General features: G+C 40.9%; 2 protein-coding genes and 1 pseudogene across 3 annotated transcripts in view; 2 read left to right on the top strand and 1 right to left on the bottom strand.

Moving 5' to 3' along the window:
* Positions 1–832: 832 nt before the first annotated feature.
* LOC144070719 (uncharacterized) lies at positions 833–4,497 on the top strand (annotated as a pseudogene). The gene is made up of 2 exons (XR_013299441.1): positions 833–1,114; positions 2,644–4,497. The product of XR_013299441.1 is annotated as an uncharacterized LOC144070719 (transcript).
* A 1,222-nt stretch (positions 4,498–5,719) lies between these two features.
* LOC144070720 (adhesion G-protein coupled receptor G2) lies at positions 5,720–14,670 on the bottom strand. Its single transcript, XM_077595154.1, has 12 exons — positions 14,403–14,670; positions 13,146–13,221; positions 11,239–11,488; positions 10,650–10,766; positions 10,541–10,586; positions 9,273–9,367; positions 9,059–9,174; positions 8,469–8,737; positions 6,984–7,065; positions 6,793–6,922; positions 5,915–6,071; positions 5,720–5,844 (listed from the first exon to the last, which is right to left on the bottom strand). Exons 1-12 carry the CDS (start codon positions 14,605–14,607, stop codon positions 5,756–5,758), a joined length of 1,632 nt encoding a protein of 543 aa, XP_077451280.1. The 5' UTR covers positions 14,608–14,670; the 3' UTR covers positions 5,720–5,755.
* Positions 14,671–18,642: 3,972 nt separating this feature from the next.
* The window catches only part of mmp15b (matrix metallopeptidase 15b), an 18,466-nt gene continuing 18,207 nt past the window's right edge, over positions 18,643–18,901 (top strand). The window contains exon 1 of the mRNA XM_077589898.1: positions 18,643–18,901. This exon is cut by the window's right edge and continues 279 nt beyond it. The gene's annotated coding sequence lies outside the window, so the exon portion shown is untranslated.

Here is an 18,901-nt window from a genome sequence, read left to right as displayed (position 1 = left end):
TGACCCGGTTAGCCTCAGGGGTCGCTGGGGTTGCTGGAGCCTGTCCCAGTTGACTACACACACCAGGAGGGAGACACCCTGAATGGGTGGCCAGCCAATCGCATGGCATAAGTAGACAACCAATCGTTTGTTGCTCGGACAATTTAGCATACACAATTAGCCTAGCATGGATGCTTTGGGGATGTGGGATGAAACCAGAGTACCCGAAGAAAAACCCACGCAGGCCCAGGGAGAAGATGAAAACTCCACACGTAACGACCAGACCTGGGATCGAACCCAGGACCCCATAACTGTGAAGCCGACACACTAACCACTTGTCCTCGAGGGAATCGTTTATCACAAAGGGGACATGCAAAAGGTTTTGCCACCACTGTCCTTGAAATGAATGAAATGCCCTTATGTGAACTTTTAATGGGAATGTCTGACTACGAATTGGGCAGGCAAAAGGTTTCACCCCACTGTGGCTTATGCTGTGTTTCTAGTAAATTTCAATTTTCAGAGAATCTCTAATTATTTTTCTACTGTGTATGTCCTTGCGTCTCAAATTTACCTTTTTTCTGAATGAAAAATGAAGAAAGGATTAAAAATGCATCACTTTTGTCTATTTACAAACACTGGGGGGCTAATGTGTATGTATTTTGGAATATGAAAACCAAAACAAGCATTAAATTGCCTTTTAAGAAAAAAAAAAATTCCATGAGCTTTGACCTACAAATGTCGTCACGTAATTGTGAAGGTTTAAAATGTACTGTTCAGTATGGAAATTGTGCACAATTTGTGAAATTGCATAAGACTGACGTCACTGGGTCTAACGTCACTGTCCCAGCGTCTCGTCACGTGACACCACGGCCGCCATTTGCCCTTTGCCATCTTCACCACAGAGAACATTCGAATCTGTGGAAGACTAGATTCTTCCTAACGACATTTTCTTGCTCGCGGTCGCAGTGCAAATCCACTTTTCTTTCCTTTTCCGTCTTTCTGCGCGTTCGCGTCGACGTCCGTCGTCATTTCAGCCGCCGTATGAAGATGGAATTCAGTGAAAATGACGAAGAGAACGAGACACAATGTCCAGCAATGTACAAGTCGGAGCCTCGTGAAGACTATTGCGAAACAGGTTTGTTCCCTTTTACTTGGCGTCATAACTAGTATTTTGGATTTATACGCATGCGCATTGCAGTCATTGTGCAGCAAAACCTTTTTTGGGCTTCCTTAAAAGGAAAAAAACAACACGTGGGATCTGCCCATTGTCATCTAAAATGGCCGTTCGCTACCTAAAATGGCCGCCGATGGCCTTTCAAACTTAGGTTCACTTAAATATTATATTTAAATACTTTTGATAAGATTCTCACTCGTACTCCGAATATTTGACTTTCTCAGATGTGTATATTTAGAAGTGGAAATGCGTTTTAGGGTCCCCTTTTGACGAAAATAGTACTCAGAGAATGAGTATGTACTATATACTTTATTCTCAGTTGCGATTTTCTTTCAGGTTTTACGGCAAACACTCTTATTTTTCTTCCTTTTGAAGTATTAACAAACAGAGGCGAGCAAATTTAACCAAGGGCTGTAAAAGTGGTCTTTGATGTACAGACTTTAAATAGCGGATTTGTTTTCTTTCCAAATAATTAAGATTTATGACGTATGACAAGCAAAAAAAACATGTCTAAGGATATTTTTTGATTGACACTTCCAATAATTGACATGTTTAGAACCAGAATTTGACTCTCAATTAAAACAAAAGTCTACATTTTTTATCTGTTTTCTGCACTATAAACCAAGGGGGGATTTTTTTTTTATAACTTTCAAAGTTTTACCTTTTAGGAAATGTGACATTGGGTGACCACGGATTAAACATTAGCCACAGTCAGCCGGGAGAGGGCGCTCTTGGTTTGCCATAAAAAAGCTAAGCAATGTTAGCGTTGCAAAACTAGTTATTACATTAATATCTTACTAAAGCTGCTGGTCGTGCAACTTTGTTTCAACTGTCTCCACTTTTCCGTTGTAAACACAATAAGAACTTTGACAATTTACTTGTAAAATGGCTACATCTCTGTTTAACCATTGAGAACCGTGTAAAAAGTACTGTATTTTCTCGCATATAAGCCACCGCCCCTTAAAATTGCCTTAAAATCATTGAATTTTACAATGCCTCGCCAGTTAATATGGTAAATATGTTTCTTTAAGGTGTATTGAAATATTTGGGCCATTTATTGAATAACCAAAGTGCAAATTTTGCATATTACTCCTGACATATTCTTGACATGAAACGTACAGGGAACTTTTCGGAGATTGGTTGGACGATCGCACGGTGATTGGAACCTAGTAACCAAAACCCGGAGCTAACGCTAATGAGCCGCTACAGCTAAGCTAACGGGGCAGTCAGTGAAGTGTAAGATTTTTAGTCCCACTCATTCTCCTGAGCATCTTATAGTCCATAAAATACCTGCATCTACTTTTCCCAACGCATAAAGTCCGTAGCAAATACTCATCAAGCGCAAATTTCAATTGAGTATTTTTTTTAGGAAGCTAACCTGGCTGAAACAAGTCCAAAATGGGTTAACGCCTCCAATCCATTTGAAGGACCTGATCAAGCTTGTCTTGACCGCACCCTTTGTTTTTTGTCTTTTTCTTCTTGTCCAACAGACGTCACCTGTAGTCCTGAGCCAGAGATCCTGCGGGTAAAAGAAGAAGAGGAGGATGAGGAAGAGGAGCAGGAAATGACCCAATCGACAATTGTCAGTGTCAAATGCGAAGAAGGTGAAAGCCTCTCTCCTCCACCGTCGGATAACGAGAAGGCAACGTCACGGTCTTCCGACCACGACGACAAAGACGACATGGACGCGCCGCGCGTAAAATGTCCTCAGTGCGGAAAAAGTTTTGCCAACAAGAGATCGTTGAAAAGACACACCATCATACACACGGGAGAGAGAGCCTTCGCTTGCTCCGTCTGCGGTCGGAGATTCTCGCGAAAGTATCGTTTAATCAGCCACGAAGGAACCCACACCAAGGAGAAAAAAACACAAGCCAGACACCAAACATGGGTCTGCTCAGTTTGCGGTAAAATCTTCTCAGCGAACAACGCTTTGGTCCGCCACATGAGAAACCACACCGGGGAGAGACCCTTTGCTTGCCTTGTCTGTAGCAAAACCTACGCCGATAAGAAAAGTATGACCCGACACTCCAAAACACACACGGGCGACAAACCGTTTGCCTGCACGGTGTGCGATAAAAGCTTCTACAGAAAGTCCCACTTGACAACCCACGCCAGGACGCACACTGGGGAAAAACCTTTCGCCTGCTCGGTCTGTCGCCAAACCTTCGCCGCCAAGCGAAGTCTAACGGAGCACCACCAAACAAAGCACATGGGGGAGAAACCTTTTTCCTGCCCGGTTTGCGCCAAAGCGTTCGCCAGGAGGTTCTCTTTGAAAGTACACTCTATCGTGCACACCGGGAAGAAACCGTTTGCGTGCGCCGTTTGCGGTAAAGTACTCAGGAGTAAAGCCAGTTTGAGAGCTCACAAACGAACGCACGCCGAACACAACCCTTTTGTCTGCTCAGTTTGCGGTAGAGGGTTCACCAGTAACTGCGATCTAATAAGACACACACGAACCCACACCGGTGAAAGACCTTTTGCCTGCTTAGTTTGCGACAAAAGGTTTTCCAGCAAGGACAATTTAACACAGCACACAAAAACGCACACGGGGGAAACCCCCTTTGTCTGCTCGCTTTGTGGTCAAGGATTCTCTTCCAAGATGAACTTAGCAACACACGTAAGAAAACACACCGGCGAGAAGCCTTTCGCCTGCGCCGTTTGCGGGAAGGGATTCTTTGCCAAGTCACACTTGGCGGGACACGTCGTGACGCACACGGGTGTGAAACCTTTCAGGTGCTCGGTTTGTGGCAAATCCTTCTATCGAAAATCGGCCTTAAAAATACACGAGCGAACGCACACTGGAGAAAAGCCTTTTGCTTGCTCGCTATGTTGCCAAACGTTTACGTCAAGGCAAAGTCTACGAGCGCACACCGGTACGCACACGGGGGAGAAACCTTTTCTCTGCTCGGTTTGTGGTAAAGGCTTCATCAGAAACCGCGATTTGAAAATACACACCTTGGGACACACCGGAGAAAAGCCTTTTGTGTGCTTCGTCTGCGGTAAAAGATTCATTGAAAAGTCGAGTTTCACATATCACAAAAAGACACACACGGGAGAGAAACCTTTCACCTGCTCGGTGTGCGATAAAGGATTCATTCAAAAGTCAAGTTTAACCAAACACAAAAGAACACATACCGGAGAGAAACCTTTTCCTTGTTCAATTTGTACTCAAAGATTCTCTAGAAAGGACGATTTAAAAAGGCACACGATAAACCACTCCGGCGAGAAACCCTTTTCCTGCCCGATTTGTGCGCAAACTTTTGTGAGACGGTCACATTTAAAAAGACACTCTGTGACGCACACTGGAGAGAAACCTTTTACTTGCTCAATTTGTGGCAAAGGATTCTCTCAAAAGACAACTTTAACACGGCACGCAACAAAACATATTAGTTGTGACGAAATAATTTGACTGATATCTGTTCGTTATCAATCCAAAATCCGCCAGTTTTCTCGAGATACTTCGACTTTCGATCTATGCATCGGCTATTGCTAAGCTAGCAATCGGCGTTGCCAACGTGAGCGCTGACTTAAAAGATGTTAGTTCGTACCAAGTCTGAGATGCCAGACTGCCAGACCAAATTCATGAAAGCCTAGGCATGTACTGCTTCATAATATGTTATTTATTATTGTGTACAATAAATAGTTTTTTAAAAAATGTATTTGATTTCACTTGGGGCCGTAACCAGTGTTGTTGTTTTTTTTTTTACATCTGTGAACCTTTGAATGCCACTGAGTCGTTTATCGAGTTGCCCCGACGCAAAATGGCCGACAGATGGCAATGCCAAACTCAGCCTTAAATGTCCACACGGGACTTCTGTTGATTTGGTCGCCCGAAAATGACGCGCTGAAGAGAACCAACGTCATCACGCCACGACACGTGAGTGCCGCAGGAGCAGACGCGCTTGCTTGAATGCTTAAGCTTTCTCGGGAAAATGTTTTATAAATCTTCCCCGGACGATAAATGGACGTACGTCATCTGAATGCTGCTTTGCTAACCCCAAATCCCATCGGACTGCAGTAAAAAAAGCTATCTCAAAAGGTCGGTAAAACTATTTGACTCTGTTACTCAACTAAACTAACTACACTGAGTTAACTACTACCACGATGTGATGCTAGCCAATGCCTTTCGTAGTTAGCCGCTAGCATTGTTAGCTAAAACGAGCTACGTCAAACCAAAATAAAGCATGCAGCGAAGCTTTTCTTTTAGCAAGACGCGAATGTTTCACGAATGTTTTAATCTAGTTAAGACATTGGCATTGTGGGTTCAGCACGATTATTTGGAAGAAGCTAAACTGGAGCAAGATACGTAAGCGTGCTGTGAGACAACAGGGACTGCCGCTATCACTTGTCGGCCATTTTGTGTCAGTGCCATTCGATCGTCATAACGTTATCGATGGAGCATTTACTTTGAAATATATATGAATTGTTAACTTTTGCCACCTATTTTTCATAAGCCTCAGAGATTTAAGTAAACCGTCTTCGCAGGGGGTGCTGGAGCTAATCCTAGCTAACTACAGCCACTAGATCTGTCCTCCATTGATGTAGTACTTCAAAATTATTGGAAAATAGGCAGAATGTGATTTATTAGGGAAGGCAATAATGTCAGCCGGTGGCGCTGGGTGTTCTACTGTTGGACGCCGAGGGTGCCGACTTCCTCCACGACATGACGAACCACAGGAAGATGAAGACGCCTGTGAGGACGAGGACAAACGGGCCCTGAGGAGGCAGAAGGGGTCGCCGCACTTTTGCTCGAACACTCACCTTGGAGCGGGTTGAGGATGCAGAAAAGGTAGAGGCCCCCCGTGGTCATGTGCCCGAAAGAGAAGAAGACCAAGCCCCAGGTGATGCCCAGCAAAGTGGCCAGGCCCAGGACCGTCAAAACATTCCGCCCGGCTCGGCCTCGCTCCGGCGCTCCAAACTGAAGCGAAAAAAAATCCAACACTTTTTTGGTCCCTTAATTGAAGTCTTATTCTAATGCATTCTAATCACATTAACGTCAACTCCATTTCATGTGGGCCGGACCATTTTAGATATAATATTTAGATTTTTTTTAATAAATGGATTAAAAGCCCCTAATATGCCGTTTTTTTATAGATCTAAAACAATGTTTATTTTAGCTTTTTAAAATCTATTTTTAGAGTTTACAAAATGATTTTTGAACTAAAACAGAAAAAAATGGATTAAAAAATGATAATTATTGATTTAAAAGGGGGAAAATCAGGAAATTTAATACACATCGGACCATTTTAGATATAATATTTAGATTTTTTAATTTTATAAATGGATTAAAAGAACTGGATTAAAAGGCTTGAATATTCAGTTTTTTATAGATCTAAAACGATGTTTATTTTAGCTTTTTTTAAATCAATTTTTAGATTTTGCAAAATGATTTTTGAACTAAAACACAGAAAAAAATGGATTAAAAAATGACAATTATTGATTTAAAAGGGGGGAAATCAGGAAGTATAATATACATCTATACTCTTCATTTTAATTTGATCCTAAAACAGAAAGTCGGCACACATGATTTGCTTCTCGGGCCGCACAAAATGATGCGGCGGGCCAGATTTGGCCCCCGGGCCGCCACTTTGACACCGGTGTTCTACTGAAAGGGGCCAATTTTTGGCGATAATTCCTACCTGTTTGCTGCGCGTGAATCCGATCAAGCGGTGAACGGTGACGATCAACATGACGAGGTTGAAGGCGAAGACCACGCAGAAGACGCCAAAGGTGCTGACCTTCTTCAGGGTGCCTTCCGCCAGGTAGCATCTGCGCTCGCACCGTCAACCGCGCCGCCCGACGACACTCCAAATTGCGTTCGAGCGCTTACATTGGGCTGTCGTCCAAGGCCACCAGGCCGTAAGCGTCCGACTGAACCAGGAACACCACCAACACCACGACGGCGGGCGTGCCTGCGCACAAGCAGAAGAAAGGTCAACACCCGCACTTTTCCCAAGATGCCATGCAAGGCTAAAAAAACAAAAATCAAGTCGCTCTTTTCAAAACAAATCACCTTTTTTCACTTAAAACATGCAACTTTTTCCATGAGAAGAAAAAATGGAGATGATTTTTTCGCAGTTTTCTCAAACACAGCCTGAATCTCGAAAATATACGCTATACTTTTTTATATATAAATGCAAGAATTTTTCCGCAAAATCACTTGATTTCCTTCAACTGTGTAAAATTAACTAGTCATGCCCTATTCAACAAAAATATCCAACTTTTTCCTCCCCCGATTTGCAACTATATGAAAACCTATATATAAAATACTGCAATATGTACACAAATACAAAATATTCCCGAAACCATAGCCTTTTTTAAACCCACAAATGTGTGTTCTTTTCCTTCAAACTTATAGTTTTTACAGCTACCTCTATCAACATAGTCCTTTTTTTTTAACCCAACTACATTTTTATTGTATATAAATCTTTTTAGAACTACTTATTTATATGTGCACTCTATGCTGAAGCTTTTAAATCTCATTGTACTTGTGTAGAATGCAGTGGCGTGCCGTCAGGGCCTTCAAGGCCTTCTCTGCTGGCCTAAGAAATATCTGAATCATATATTATATTTTGTCCATCAATACTTATGAAATCATTCCAAATGGTCTGTTAGCTTCCTTTCATTGCTTTCCCCCCTGTTTACACCGCTTCCAGATGTGTGTTTTCATATTGAAGCATTTAACCAATCACATTTCAGCCATTATTTGTTGCCAGGATCAGAAATCTGCCTCAAAGCCTTCGCAATCAGTTCTGTGGGCTCTGCTGCATTAAACAAGACTGTTGCTTTTAACCAATCAGATTTCGAGTTGGCAACACCACAATGCTTTTTCAGAGGCATTGCCATTTTGCTGGCTGGGATACGTCATTGCTTTCACCAACTCTGATTGGCTAGCTATAGAGAGTAGGCGGGCCAAAGCCATAGTGAGGCAGCCAGAGATGGCAAACTCCACCCACAATGGCCGACAGAGCAAAACAAATGGATTTTGTTGCAGATTTGCTCACAAAGCTATTTTCCAGACAGACTTTTCCAGAAAAAAATGGACATTATTAAGAAAGGGTGGTCAACTCCGAAGCTAGCAAGCCTGTTACAGTCGGGAAAAGGGTGTGCGCGCCACTTTCAGTGCGCTAACTACAAAGAGCTACCAAACGGTATTTGGAGCAAGCTGCACAAGCAAATATATTGTGTTAATAAAAAAATATCCTCCAGTCTGGTTGGCCTACTGACTCACTACCGCCCACTCAGGTCAACTCGGGAATTGCACATACTTTTGGACCCATCCCTTCCCTTTTTCGACGAAGTGCGTTCGACTCACTCCATCCCAGAAGTCCCAGCTTGAGCATGTATCTTGGGATGTAGATGTTGAAGACGCGCACCAGGAGAAGGTAGAGGTGGAAGCTCTCTAGCGCCATCCAGCTGAAGGTGGCCAGCAGGGAGTAGTGCAGCCCCAGCGCCACGTACAAGCAGACCCCGTGGGACCCCGTCGCCGCCGCCGTCTGGCTGGCCAGGAAGTGCGCGTTGAGTAGAATGAGCGCCACCGCCAGGTGGGCGTGCACCTTCATGGACACGTCCTCGCGGATCTTCCTGCAAGCCGCACGAATAAGAAGCTTCCATTTAGCCAACAGGGCAATGCTCCGCTTTACCGCTAGGTGGAGCTAGATCGTTAAACTCTCCATTAGCTAGCCAAAAGTTGAGAAGATGAAGTAGATAATATTTCTAAACTCAATTTTTTTTTACCTGATTTCCATTGTCAATTTAACTAACAAAAATGGAAGGTTTCACGTTGGCCCCTTTTATTTTGAAAAGCGGGCCGGGGAGAAAAAGTTTGCACACCCCTGTCTTAAGTGTAACACGAGTTACATTTAAAAGAAATATCTATATTAATGTAATGTAAATAAGGGGAACCTTCTAGCGGCGAAGAGTAGCAGCGTGGCAACGAGGGCGGCGAGCGAGAGGCTGCACCCGATCACGGTGACGTACGACAGCGCCGCCCTGTTGGGCGTCGAGAGGTCGGCGGACACCTGCCGAGGCACAAAAAAGAAAAAACAAAAACAAAAAAAATGGGATTTCACTCGTCCCGTCCCGCGTCGTCGGTGTGGGAAACCCGGCATGAACGCACGATGAGGATGCCAAAGTAGGTGAGGTGGTCGCACGAGCAGGTCACGTGACTTTGCCCGCGTTGCCAAAGAGTGCGGCAGCCGTCGCTACTGAACGCTACGGAAAAAAAACAAAAACATAACGTTTACATATCGAAATCCGGCATTCCTGGTCACTATCAATTGATTTTGGTGCATTCTGGGTCACTTCCTGTTGATTTGGTGCCATTTTTGGGTCACTTCCTGTGACATCAGGTCACTTCCTGTTGATTTTGGTGTATTTCTGGTGACATCTTTTTGATATTCTGCCATTTCCTGTTTATTTTGGGGGCCTTCCTGGTCACTATCAATTGATTTTGTAGCATTTTGTGTCACTTCCTGTTGGTTTTGGTGTATTTCTGGTGACATCTTTTTGATATTGTGCCATTTCCTGTTGATTTTGGGGGGCCTTCCCGGTCACTATCGATTGATTTTGGAGCATTTTGAGTCACTTCCTGTTGATTTGGTGCCATTTTTGGGTCACTTCCTGTGACCTCAGGTCACTTCCTGTTGATTTGGGTGTATTTCTGGTGACATCCTTTCAATATTGTTCAATTTCCTATTGATTTTGGAGCATTTTGGGTCACTTCCTGTGACATCAAGTCACTTCCTGTTGATTTGGGTGTATTTCTTGTGACACGCTTTCGATATTATTCAATTTCCTGTTGATTTTGGGGGCCTTCCTGGTCACTATCAATTGATTTTGGAGCATTTTGGGCCACTTCCTGTTGATTTGGTGCCATTTTGGGTCACTCCCTGTGACATCAGGTCACTTCCTGTTGATTTAGGTGTATTTCTGGTGACCCTTTCGATATTGTTCAATTTCCTGTTGATTTTGGGGGCCTTCCTGGTCACTATCAATTGATTTTGGAGCATTTTGGGTCACTTCCTGTGACATCAGGTCACTTCCTGTTGATTTGTGCATATTTCTGGTGACATCCTTTTGATACTGTTCAATTACCTGTTGATTTTGGGGGCCTTCCTGGTCACTCAATTGATTTTGGAGCATTCCGGGTCACTTCCTGTTGATTTGGTGCCATTTCTTGGTCACTTCCTGTGACATCAGGTCACTTCACGTTGATTTTGGGGGCATTTCCAAGTGAGCTTGTGTTGTTTTGTTGAATTTAAAACCGATAAAGCAGAACTTTATAAACTCCCGACCTGTGCCCCTAATAACACTTTGATTAACACATTGATTGGTCATCAAATATGAATTTGAATAATAATAATAAGAAGAAAGAAAGTGACTTACCCTCTGTGGAGAAGTTCAAGAAGACACATTTGGGAATTCGGCTTTCCTGTTCACCGCAATAAAATGATGTATTGATTTCATGTCACAAAAATTCCACGATTGGACTCACGTTGACGGCGACGTTATGGACGGTGATGTTGACGCGGTCGACCAATCCCGTTACGTTTTTCCCCGGCACGCTCACACTGAGCAGCTGGTTTTGGTCCAGTTCTTCTCGGGTGTCCTTCTGCCGTCGTCAATGACAAACATTAACAAAAAAATGGAAGTCGCACATGTATGATGCAAAAAAACAACCTCTAAACAAACAGGAAGTGTTTTTAACTGCCATCCCAAAAATGGAACATTGAAAACTGTAAATTCAAAGCAGCCTCGCGATTGGAACGTCAATCATCGACAATGGGACTAAAATAGTTGCCCTTTTCTCTCTCGCACGCGATTTTTGAACATTTCCACCGCTGCGTGAACATCACTTCCTGTTGCGAGATTTTTTTCAAGATTGCGAGCATCTGATTTCAAAGACTCGAGTACGCTTTGAAATCATTTCCGGCAAAATGTGCAAAAAGACACATTGAGGACTGACCCGGGATCGAACCCACGACCGCAGAACTGCGAAGCCGACGCACCAACCACTTGGCCAACGTGCTGCCGATCGTATACAAATAATTGTCAAAATTGAAAAAAAAGGGCAAAATTCGTACCAAAACCAACGCGGGGTAGCGGACCAGGCAGACCAAGATGGTGTGGCCCAAGTCCCGGGGCACCCGCACATCCACCACGCTGTCGTTGACGGTCCCGCCTTCTCCGATCTGCCGGCGGCCCAGCGAGAGGTGGGCGTGGCCACCCGCGGCTTTGGGTTTGAAGAGGACGGCGATCAAGTGTCCCAAAAACAGGGCCCTGGTCCGGTTGACCCCCGTGCGCTCCAAGGACTTCTCCAGCCGCGAAATCGATCTGGGCGTGCGACAAGAAAAATGGACATGGCGATAAACTAAAACTTGATTTCTTTATCAATCTATGCACGTTTTGGATTTTTATCCAAAGGGAGACTACGGAGACCAAGAAAAAAACTGCTTCTGGTGAGACAGAGAATTCTCTTCATTTAGTTCTCAGGACTTTGCCATGGTAGGGAGACATTTTTATCCAAGAGGAGACTAAGGGCAACGAGGGAAATGGACTACAACAACAACAACAATTGTACAGAATTACAATTTCTGCATTTTCTTTTTCAACTACAGTGGATTTAAACAGACTTTTATCCAAGAGGAGAATAAGGGCAGCAAGCAAAATGTTCTACGGCAACAACAATAGTCCAAAATTCAAATTTCAGCTTTTACTTTTTCAACCACAGTGGACTAAAGGCGACTTTTATACAAGAGGAGACTAAGGGCAGCAAGCAAAATTGTCTACAGCAACAACAATAGTACAACATTCCAATTTCTGCTTGTACTTTTTCAACCACAGTGCACTGAAAGACATGTTTATCCAAGAAGAGACTAAGGGCAACTATTGACATGGGCTACGACAACAACAATTGTACAGAATTACAATTTCTGCATTTTCTTTTTCCAGCACAGTGGATTTAAACAGACTTTTATCCAAGAGGAGAATAAGGGCCGCAAGCAAAATGGGCTACTGCAACAACAATAGCAGAATATGGTCATTTCTGCGTTAACTTTTTCAACCACAGCGGACTGAAAGCGACTTTTATCCAAGAAGAGACTAAGGGCAACTAGTGAAATGGTCTACGGCAACAACAATAGTCCAAAATTCTAATTTCTGTTTTTACTTTTTCAACTACAGTGGACTGAAAGACATTTTTATTCAAGAAGAGACTAAGGGCAACTAGTGAAATGGTCTACGGCAACAACAGAAATGGGATACTGCAACAACAATAGTACAACATTCTAATTTCTGCTTTTACTTTTTCAACCACATTGCACTGAAAGCCATGTTTGTCCAAGAAGAGACTGAGGGCAACTAGTGAAATGGTCTACGGCAACCACAATAGTCCAAAATTCAAATTTCTGCTTTTACTTTTTCAACCACAGTGGACTGAAAGACATTTTTATCCAAGAGGAGACTAAGGGCAGCAAGCAAAATTGTCTACAGCAACAACAATAGTCCAAAATTCAAATTTCTGCTTTTACTTTTTCAACCACAGTGCACTGAAAGACATTTTTATCCAAGAGGAGACTAAGGGCAACAAGTGAAATGGGCTACTGCAACAACAATAGCAGAAAATTGTCATTTCTGCCTTTACTTTTTCAACCACAGTAGACTAAAAGCGACTTTTATCCAAGAGGAGACTAAGGGCAACAACAATTGTACAGAATTACAATTTCTGCATTTTCTTTTTCAAGAAGACGAGAATAATGATTTCCATATTCCTTTCTCGGGGCACAATGCGCAGAGAAATATGTTTTCCAAGGGGAGATTAAGGGCACCAATCAAATGGTCTGTTTACAGCAACAATAGAGGATCTTGATGCTCACGAAAGACGGCTATTGGTATTTTTTTGGGTGGTCTCAATCCTGGCGTGGACACATTTCTCATGTGGTAGGAGACTACGGGCTGCCGGGGTGCAATTCCGTTGAGCAAAAGTACTCACTTGACATCAAAGTTGGACTTCCCTTCTTCCAAGACGCCGTTGAAATGCGCCAAGCAACATTCGGCATCCGATAGATCTTTGGGGCAAAAAAAGGGAACTTTTCACTACGTCATTCACGACATGTTTCGCAAAAAAAAAAACTCTCATCTCAAAAAACTAATATGACAAATGAACCTTTGTTCAATGTGAGTTTTGAAGTAAAAGAACTATGATTGGACGCCGCACAATGGGTCATTAGTGGCAATGAACGAGTTAATAGACAAAGAAAATCAGAGTTTGATGGCTAACTTTCTTTCTTTTTTTAGCTTGCATTGCCTCTAAACCACAGGTTTCAAAGTGGCGGCCCGGGGGCCAAATCTTGCCCGCCGCATCATTTTGTGCGGCCCGAGTAAGTCAATCATGAGTGCCGACTTTCTGTTTTAGCATCAAATTCAAATGAAGAGTATAGATGTATATTAATTTTCCTGATTTTTCCCCCTTTTAAATCAATAATTGTCATTTTTTAATCCATTTTTTCTGTGTTTTGAGTTTAAAAAACATTTTGTAAAATCTACAAATATATATATTAAAAAAAGCTCAAATAAATAGATCTATAAAAAACGGAATATTGAGGGCTTTTAATCCAGTTCTTTTACTCCATTTATTTAAAAAAATCTAAATATTATATCTAAAATGGTCCGATGTATATTAAATTTCCTGATTTCCCCCTTTTAAATCAATAATTGTCATTTTTTAATCCATTTTTTTCTGTGTTTTTAGTTCAAAAATCATTTTGTAAAATCTCAAAATATATTTTAAAAAAGCTAAAATAAACATTGTTTTATATCTATAAAAAACGGAATATTCAGGGCTTTTAATCCATTTATTTAAAAAAAATCTAAATATTATATCTAAAATGGTCCGATGTATATTACATTTGATGATTTTCCCCTTTTACATCAATAATTTAATTTTTTTTAATCCATTTTTTCTGTGTTTTGAGTTCAAAAATCATTTTGTAAAATCTAAAAATATATTGAAAACAAGCTAAAATAAACATTGTTTTAGATCTATAAAAAATGAATATTCAGGGTTTTAATCCAGTTCTTTTAATCCATTTATTTAAAAAAAATCAAAATATTCTATCTAAAATTGTCCGGCCCATGTGAAATCAAGTTGACGTTAAAGCGGCCCCCGAACTAACCCGAGTCTGACACCCTTGCTCTAAACCAACATTTTGGGACGCACACCCCAAAAATAAAAGCCAAAATGACCCACCTTGTTTGTAATGAGAAACCCTACAACTGTCCTCCAATCCCGGCCCCGGGGCGTCCCCTCTTGGACTCCGGCAGGGTTCCCCAAGTACCCCAAAGACCAGATAGGGCAACCAGCAAGCCAAAAAGCAGCACTTCATCGTGAAAGTGGAAGAGCCGAAAGAACACGTAAAAAAATGACAAGAGAAATGCAAATCATGTTGCAACATCAAAAGAGGAAGTCGCCGACGCAGAAACAAACAGAACCACAAAAAAACTATGAGATTATGACTCAATGATGACGATCAATAAAAAAAAAAATCTCTTATCAATCATTTTCTACTTTTAATGTGAAAACGTCCAAATTTTCAACCCAATTCTGAAGAAATACAACACATTTACTCCACTATTTTAATATCCTTTAAATTTCACAACATGGACACTTTTTATTGTTAGTGATTAATTATTTTGTATTCGGAATAAATGGAACAATATGCTATTCTATTAGCTATTGAAAAGTAACTTTATCTTTTACAACAATAAACGTCGAATCCATTTTCAAATGAGCTTCAATTTCTACGATTTCATTCAAGTGACAACTTCCGGATTCGAATTATTTGCTTGCAATTACTTAATATGACCACAAGAGGGTGGTATCCTTCAAAAAAAGATGTTAAAGCGTTTTATTTAAACACAAAATGAAGACCAACCCAGTTTTTTTTACAGTAGAGCGACTAAAATGGTATTTTCTCCAATATTTAACTCTGTATGCATATTTCTACACAAGATACGTTTTTTTTCAACTTGTTTCACTCTCAGAAGACATTTTTAATTCATGTGACTACTTTCCAACTGAATAATGATGTGAACCTTCTCCGTGCTAGCGTGTCCCAAAGGTGCCTCTTCTTCCCTGATCCTATTCAATATTTCATATTCCGTTTTTCTACCAGGTGAATTCTTCTCTTTATGAAAATGTGCACATATAAAAATGACTTGGAATGTGTTTTATCGATACATCACATTTTTTAGCCCACCCTTCTGTTATTTTAACAAATGGAGGCGTAAACGTAAAAGCAGACATTTTTGGGCTAATGGTGGTCAGCGTTAGCATAGCGGCTAGGTCGTAGCATGCTATAAATGCCTGTTCTTTTCAAATATGTTTCAAATTTTGCTTCATTAATGGCAGAAAACATCGAACCGAGGCTTATTTGCGGATAAAGTGATTTCAATTTATGAAAAACTAGTAGTTTGCTAGCAAAGTAGCTTTGAAAGCTAACAGCTCTCATAGTTAGCCATGTCAATTTTTTGAAAATTTCACTCCTAATTTTGAATGACGTGCCCTTCCGCCATTTTAGAGCCATAAACAATTCATATTTTCAAAAGTTATTCCTTCAGGAGCCACATTCCAAATTTTGAAGTCAAAAATCATGAAAATGTGAGCCATATTTGAGCTCTGAGCCATATGCACCCATCAAAAGAGCCACATGTGGCTCCCGAGCCATAGGTTCTCTATACCTGCCTTACACCTTCTTCTGTATCTTCCTCGCCAAATTCGTCTACTTCAAGTGTACACATGTACAAGTACTTATACCACAGGTGTCAAAGTGGCGGCCCGGGGACCCAATCTGGCCCGCCGCATCATTTTGTGCGGCCCGGGAAAGTCAATCTTTCTGTTTTATGATCAAATTAAAACGATAGACATAGATGTATATTATATTTCCTGATTTCCCCTTTTTAAATCCTTTATTGAATTTTTTAAATCCATTTTTACTTTGTGTTTTTAGTTCAAAAATCATTTTGTAAAATCTAAAAATATATAAAAATATGAAAAAAATGATTTTCCCCCTTTTAAATCAATAATTTTAATTTTTTAATTCATTTTTTCTGTGTTTTTAGTTCAAAAATCATTTTGTAAAATCTAAAAATATATTTAAAAAAAGCTCAAATAAACATTGTTTTAGATCTATAAAAAACAGAATATTCAGGGCTTTTAATCCAGTTCTTTTACTCCATTTATCTAAATATTATATTTAAAATGCTCCGATGTATATAAAATTTCCTGATTTTCCCCCTTTTAAATCAATAATTTTAATTTTTTAATCCATTTTTTCAGTTTTAATTCAAAAATCATTTTGTAAAATCTAAAAATATATTTAAAAAAAGCTAAAATAAACATTGTTTTAGATATATAAAAAACGGAATATTCAGGGCTTTTGATCCAGTTCTTTTAATCCATTTATAAAAAAAAAATGTAAATATTATATCTAAAATGGTCCGGCTCACATGAAACCGAGTTGACGTTAATGCGGCCCGCGAACCAACCCGAGTCTGACACCCTTGCCTTATACGGTTAACGTTATGTACCTACGATTTAGTCGTTTCAATTGAACAACATTTGCACTTGAGAACAATGGAGTTTGTTGATTGACAACCTAACAGTAGTTAGTCTTCTAGCCTTAAAAAAAAGACAATGTTTTTTCACATTCCATCCCCGTTCAAGCCGCGCAACCAGCGAGCTTCAGCAGGATTTTGCTGACGTTTTTTTTTACCGAATAGTCGGCACGCACCCACGCAAGGTGCGGCGGCAGTTCGGCCCCCGGGCTGGCTCGGAGTCAACCTTCCCCGAACTTTCCCGCGTCTTGCGGGGACACGCCGCGACGGACTGGCCGACAGCCGGCAAAAAAAACAGCGAAAATACATTTGGGGAATTCCGATCACTTTTGTCTTTCTTCTGGAGACGGGGGGGGGGACACGGGGACACATCCCGGGCCATCAAAAGGGCTTTTGGGGGGCCGGCCTTTCCAAAACAAGAGGCTAATAATGCTTTGAAGGCGGCAATTACGGAGGCAGCTTCTTCCTGTGGGCTCCGATCAAAATGCCAGATAACAACGCCATTAGGCCGACATGTCCGTCCGTCCGTCCGTCTCTCTCTGACTCACTCGGAGCCAAAGGAAATGAGAACAAATGGGTTGAGGAAGCGAGGGTCTCCAAAGCGGACCACCTCGAGGCACCTCAACGAGGCGTCTAGTGACTTCTTGTGTCTTGGGGAAAGGAATTCTCACACATGACGTGTGAAGACTTGAAAAAAAAATCACATTTGGCTTATCAGCGCTTTTCAGTCCTATTTGTAGACTGTGTGTTTCCATATAAGACCCCCACCCCCACGCCCCCGTCACACAAAGGTCGTAGGTGTGTACGCACCCTCCCTAGCACAAAACCTATTACAAGGCCTCTTTCAAAATAAAACACAATGTTGTAATGTAATGTTACACGACATTCCATATCATATATGTATGTACTATATATGTATATATGAATAAATGAATGAATTTATTCTGTCATTTTCTGTACCATTTTTCCTCACAAGGGTGCTAGAGCCTATCCCAACTGACTACGGGCACTCAGTGGGGGGACTGTTACATTCACCCAGAACCCAGAAGCAGGAAGTGGAGTGCGGGTGCACAACTTCAATAAATAAATTAATTTAATAAATTAAATTAATAATGTAATTAAATCAATAGATTAATTAAATTTAATAAATTAAATTAATAATTAAATTAAATCAATAAATTATTAAATTTAATTAATTAATTAAAATAAATTAAATATTAATTAAATTAAGTTAATTAAAGCAATTAATTAATAAAGGCTTTTGTCGAGTCAATGATGATGACAAAGCCTATGTCCGATTATTATTATTATTATTATTACTATTATTGTTATTATTATATGACGACGGAAAACACCTTGCAAACTCAAAACTGGGAAAAATCTAACCAAAATAGCAACATAACCAAGACAGAAAATACAATCCCGCGATTAAACGACACAAATGGGGATTAGTTGATGAGACAATGATGATCGAACGAAATGATAGTTAAATACGTAATGTTTTTTTAAAGTAAGAACTATCACTTAACACCGATTTGAATAAAAAACACATCAATTAGTGACTAATCAGATTTCATTTAAATTCTAAAGGAACTAAAAAACGAAAAATAAACAAACTCATTTCTCTCCATTGCATTTCAATTTAAAAACAAAACATTTAAAAAAAATATTTGAACAGAAAATAAAACAGCAAACGACGAATAACTCAATTATATTTCAATAATGAAGGAAAAAATAGTATCTTTTGTTTGTTGTTCGAAAGTCATTTGCTTTTACTTTATCAACCCTCCACGCCCTCATTTCCGGTCGTCCTCCTTCTGTTGTCACTCCCGCTAGCTTGACGAGCACACGCTCTCACGCGCAGCTCATCACTCACTCGCTCACTCGCTCACTGTGACTCGGCCGAGCGAATGTGAGTAAGCCACCTTTCTTCTTTTTTTCTTTCTTTTGTGACTCGCCTCGCGTAAAGACGCTTCCGTTCTCCTCAAGTGGCCTCTCAGGTGCACTTAACTTCCCGACTGTTGACTCTCGGGGACGCGGAAGTGGCCAATCCTCACGAACAAAGTGCACTTTTTTTTTTTTTAATTACCACCGAGGAGAAACACTTGCCACCACCCGGCATGGAGGGACCTC

The sequence above is a fragment of the Stigmatopora argus genome, chromosome 2 (genome assembly GCF_051989625.1).
Source record: "Stigmatopora argus isolate UIUO_Sarg chromosome 2, RoL_Sarg_1.0, whole genome shotgun sequence".
NCBI lineage: Eukaryota > Metazoa > Chordata > Actinopteri > Syngnathiformes > Syngnathidae > Stigmatopora > Stigmatopora argus.
Note: the sequence above shows the minus strand (reverse complement) of the source record. Positions and strands in the feature narration are given on the sequence as shown.

What these genes read in the sequence shown, in the direction of transcription:
- LOC144070720 (XM_077595154.1), bottom strand. Translation starts at nt 14,607, where the DNA reads ATGTTGCAACATGATTTGCATTTCTCTTGTCATTTTTTTACGTGTTCT. An exon ending in GCTACCCCGCGTTGGTTTTG is followed by an intron (nt 10,767 to 11,238) that starts GTACGAATTTTG and finishes TGACGACGGCAG; the next exon opens with AAGGACACCCGAGAAGAACT. An exon ending in TCCATAACGTCGCCGTCAAC is followed by an intron (nt 10,587 to 10,649) that starts GTGAGTCCAATC and finishes TGCGGTGAACAG; the next exon opens with GAAAGCCGAATTCCCAAATG.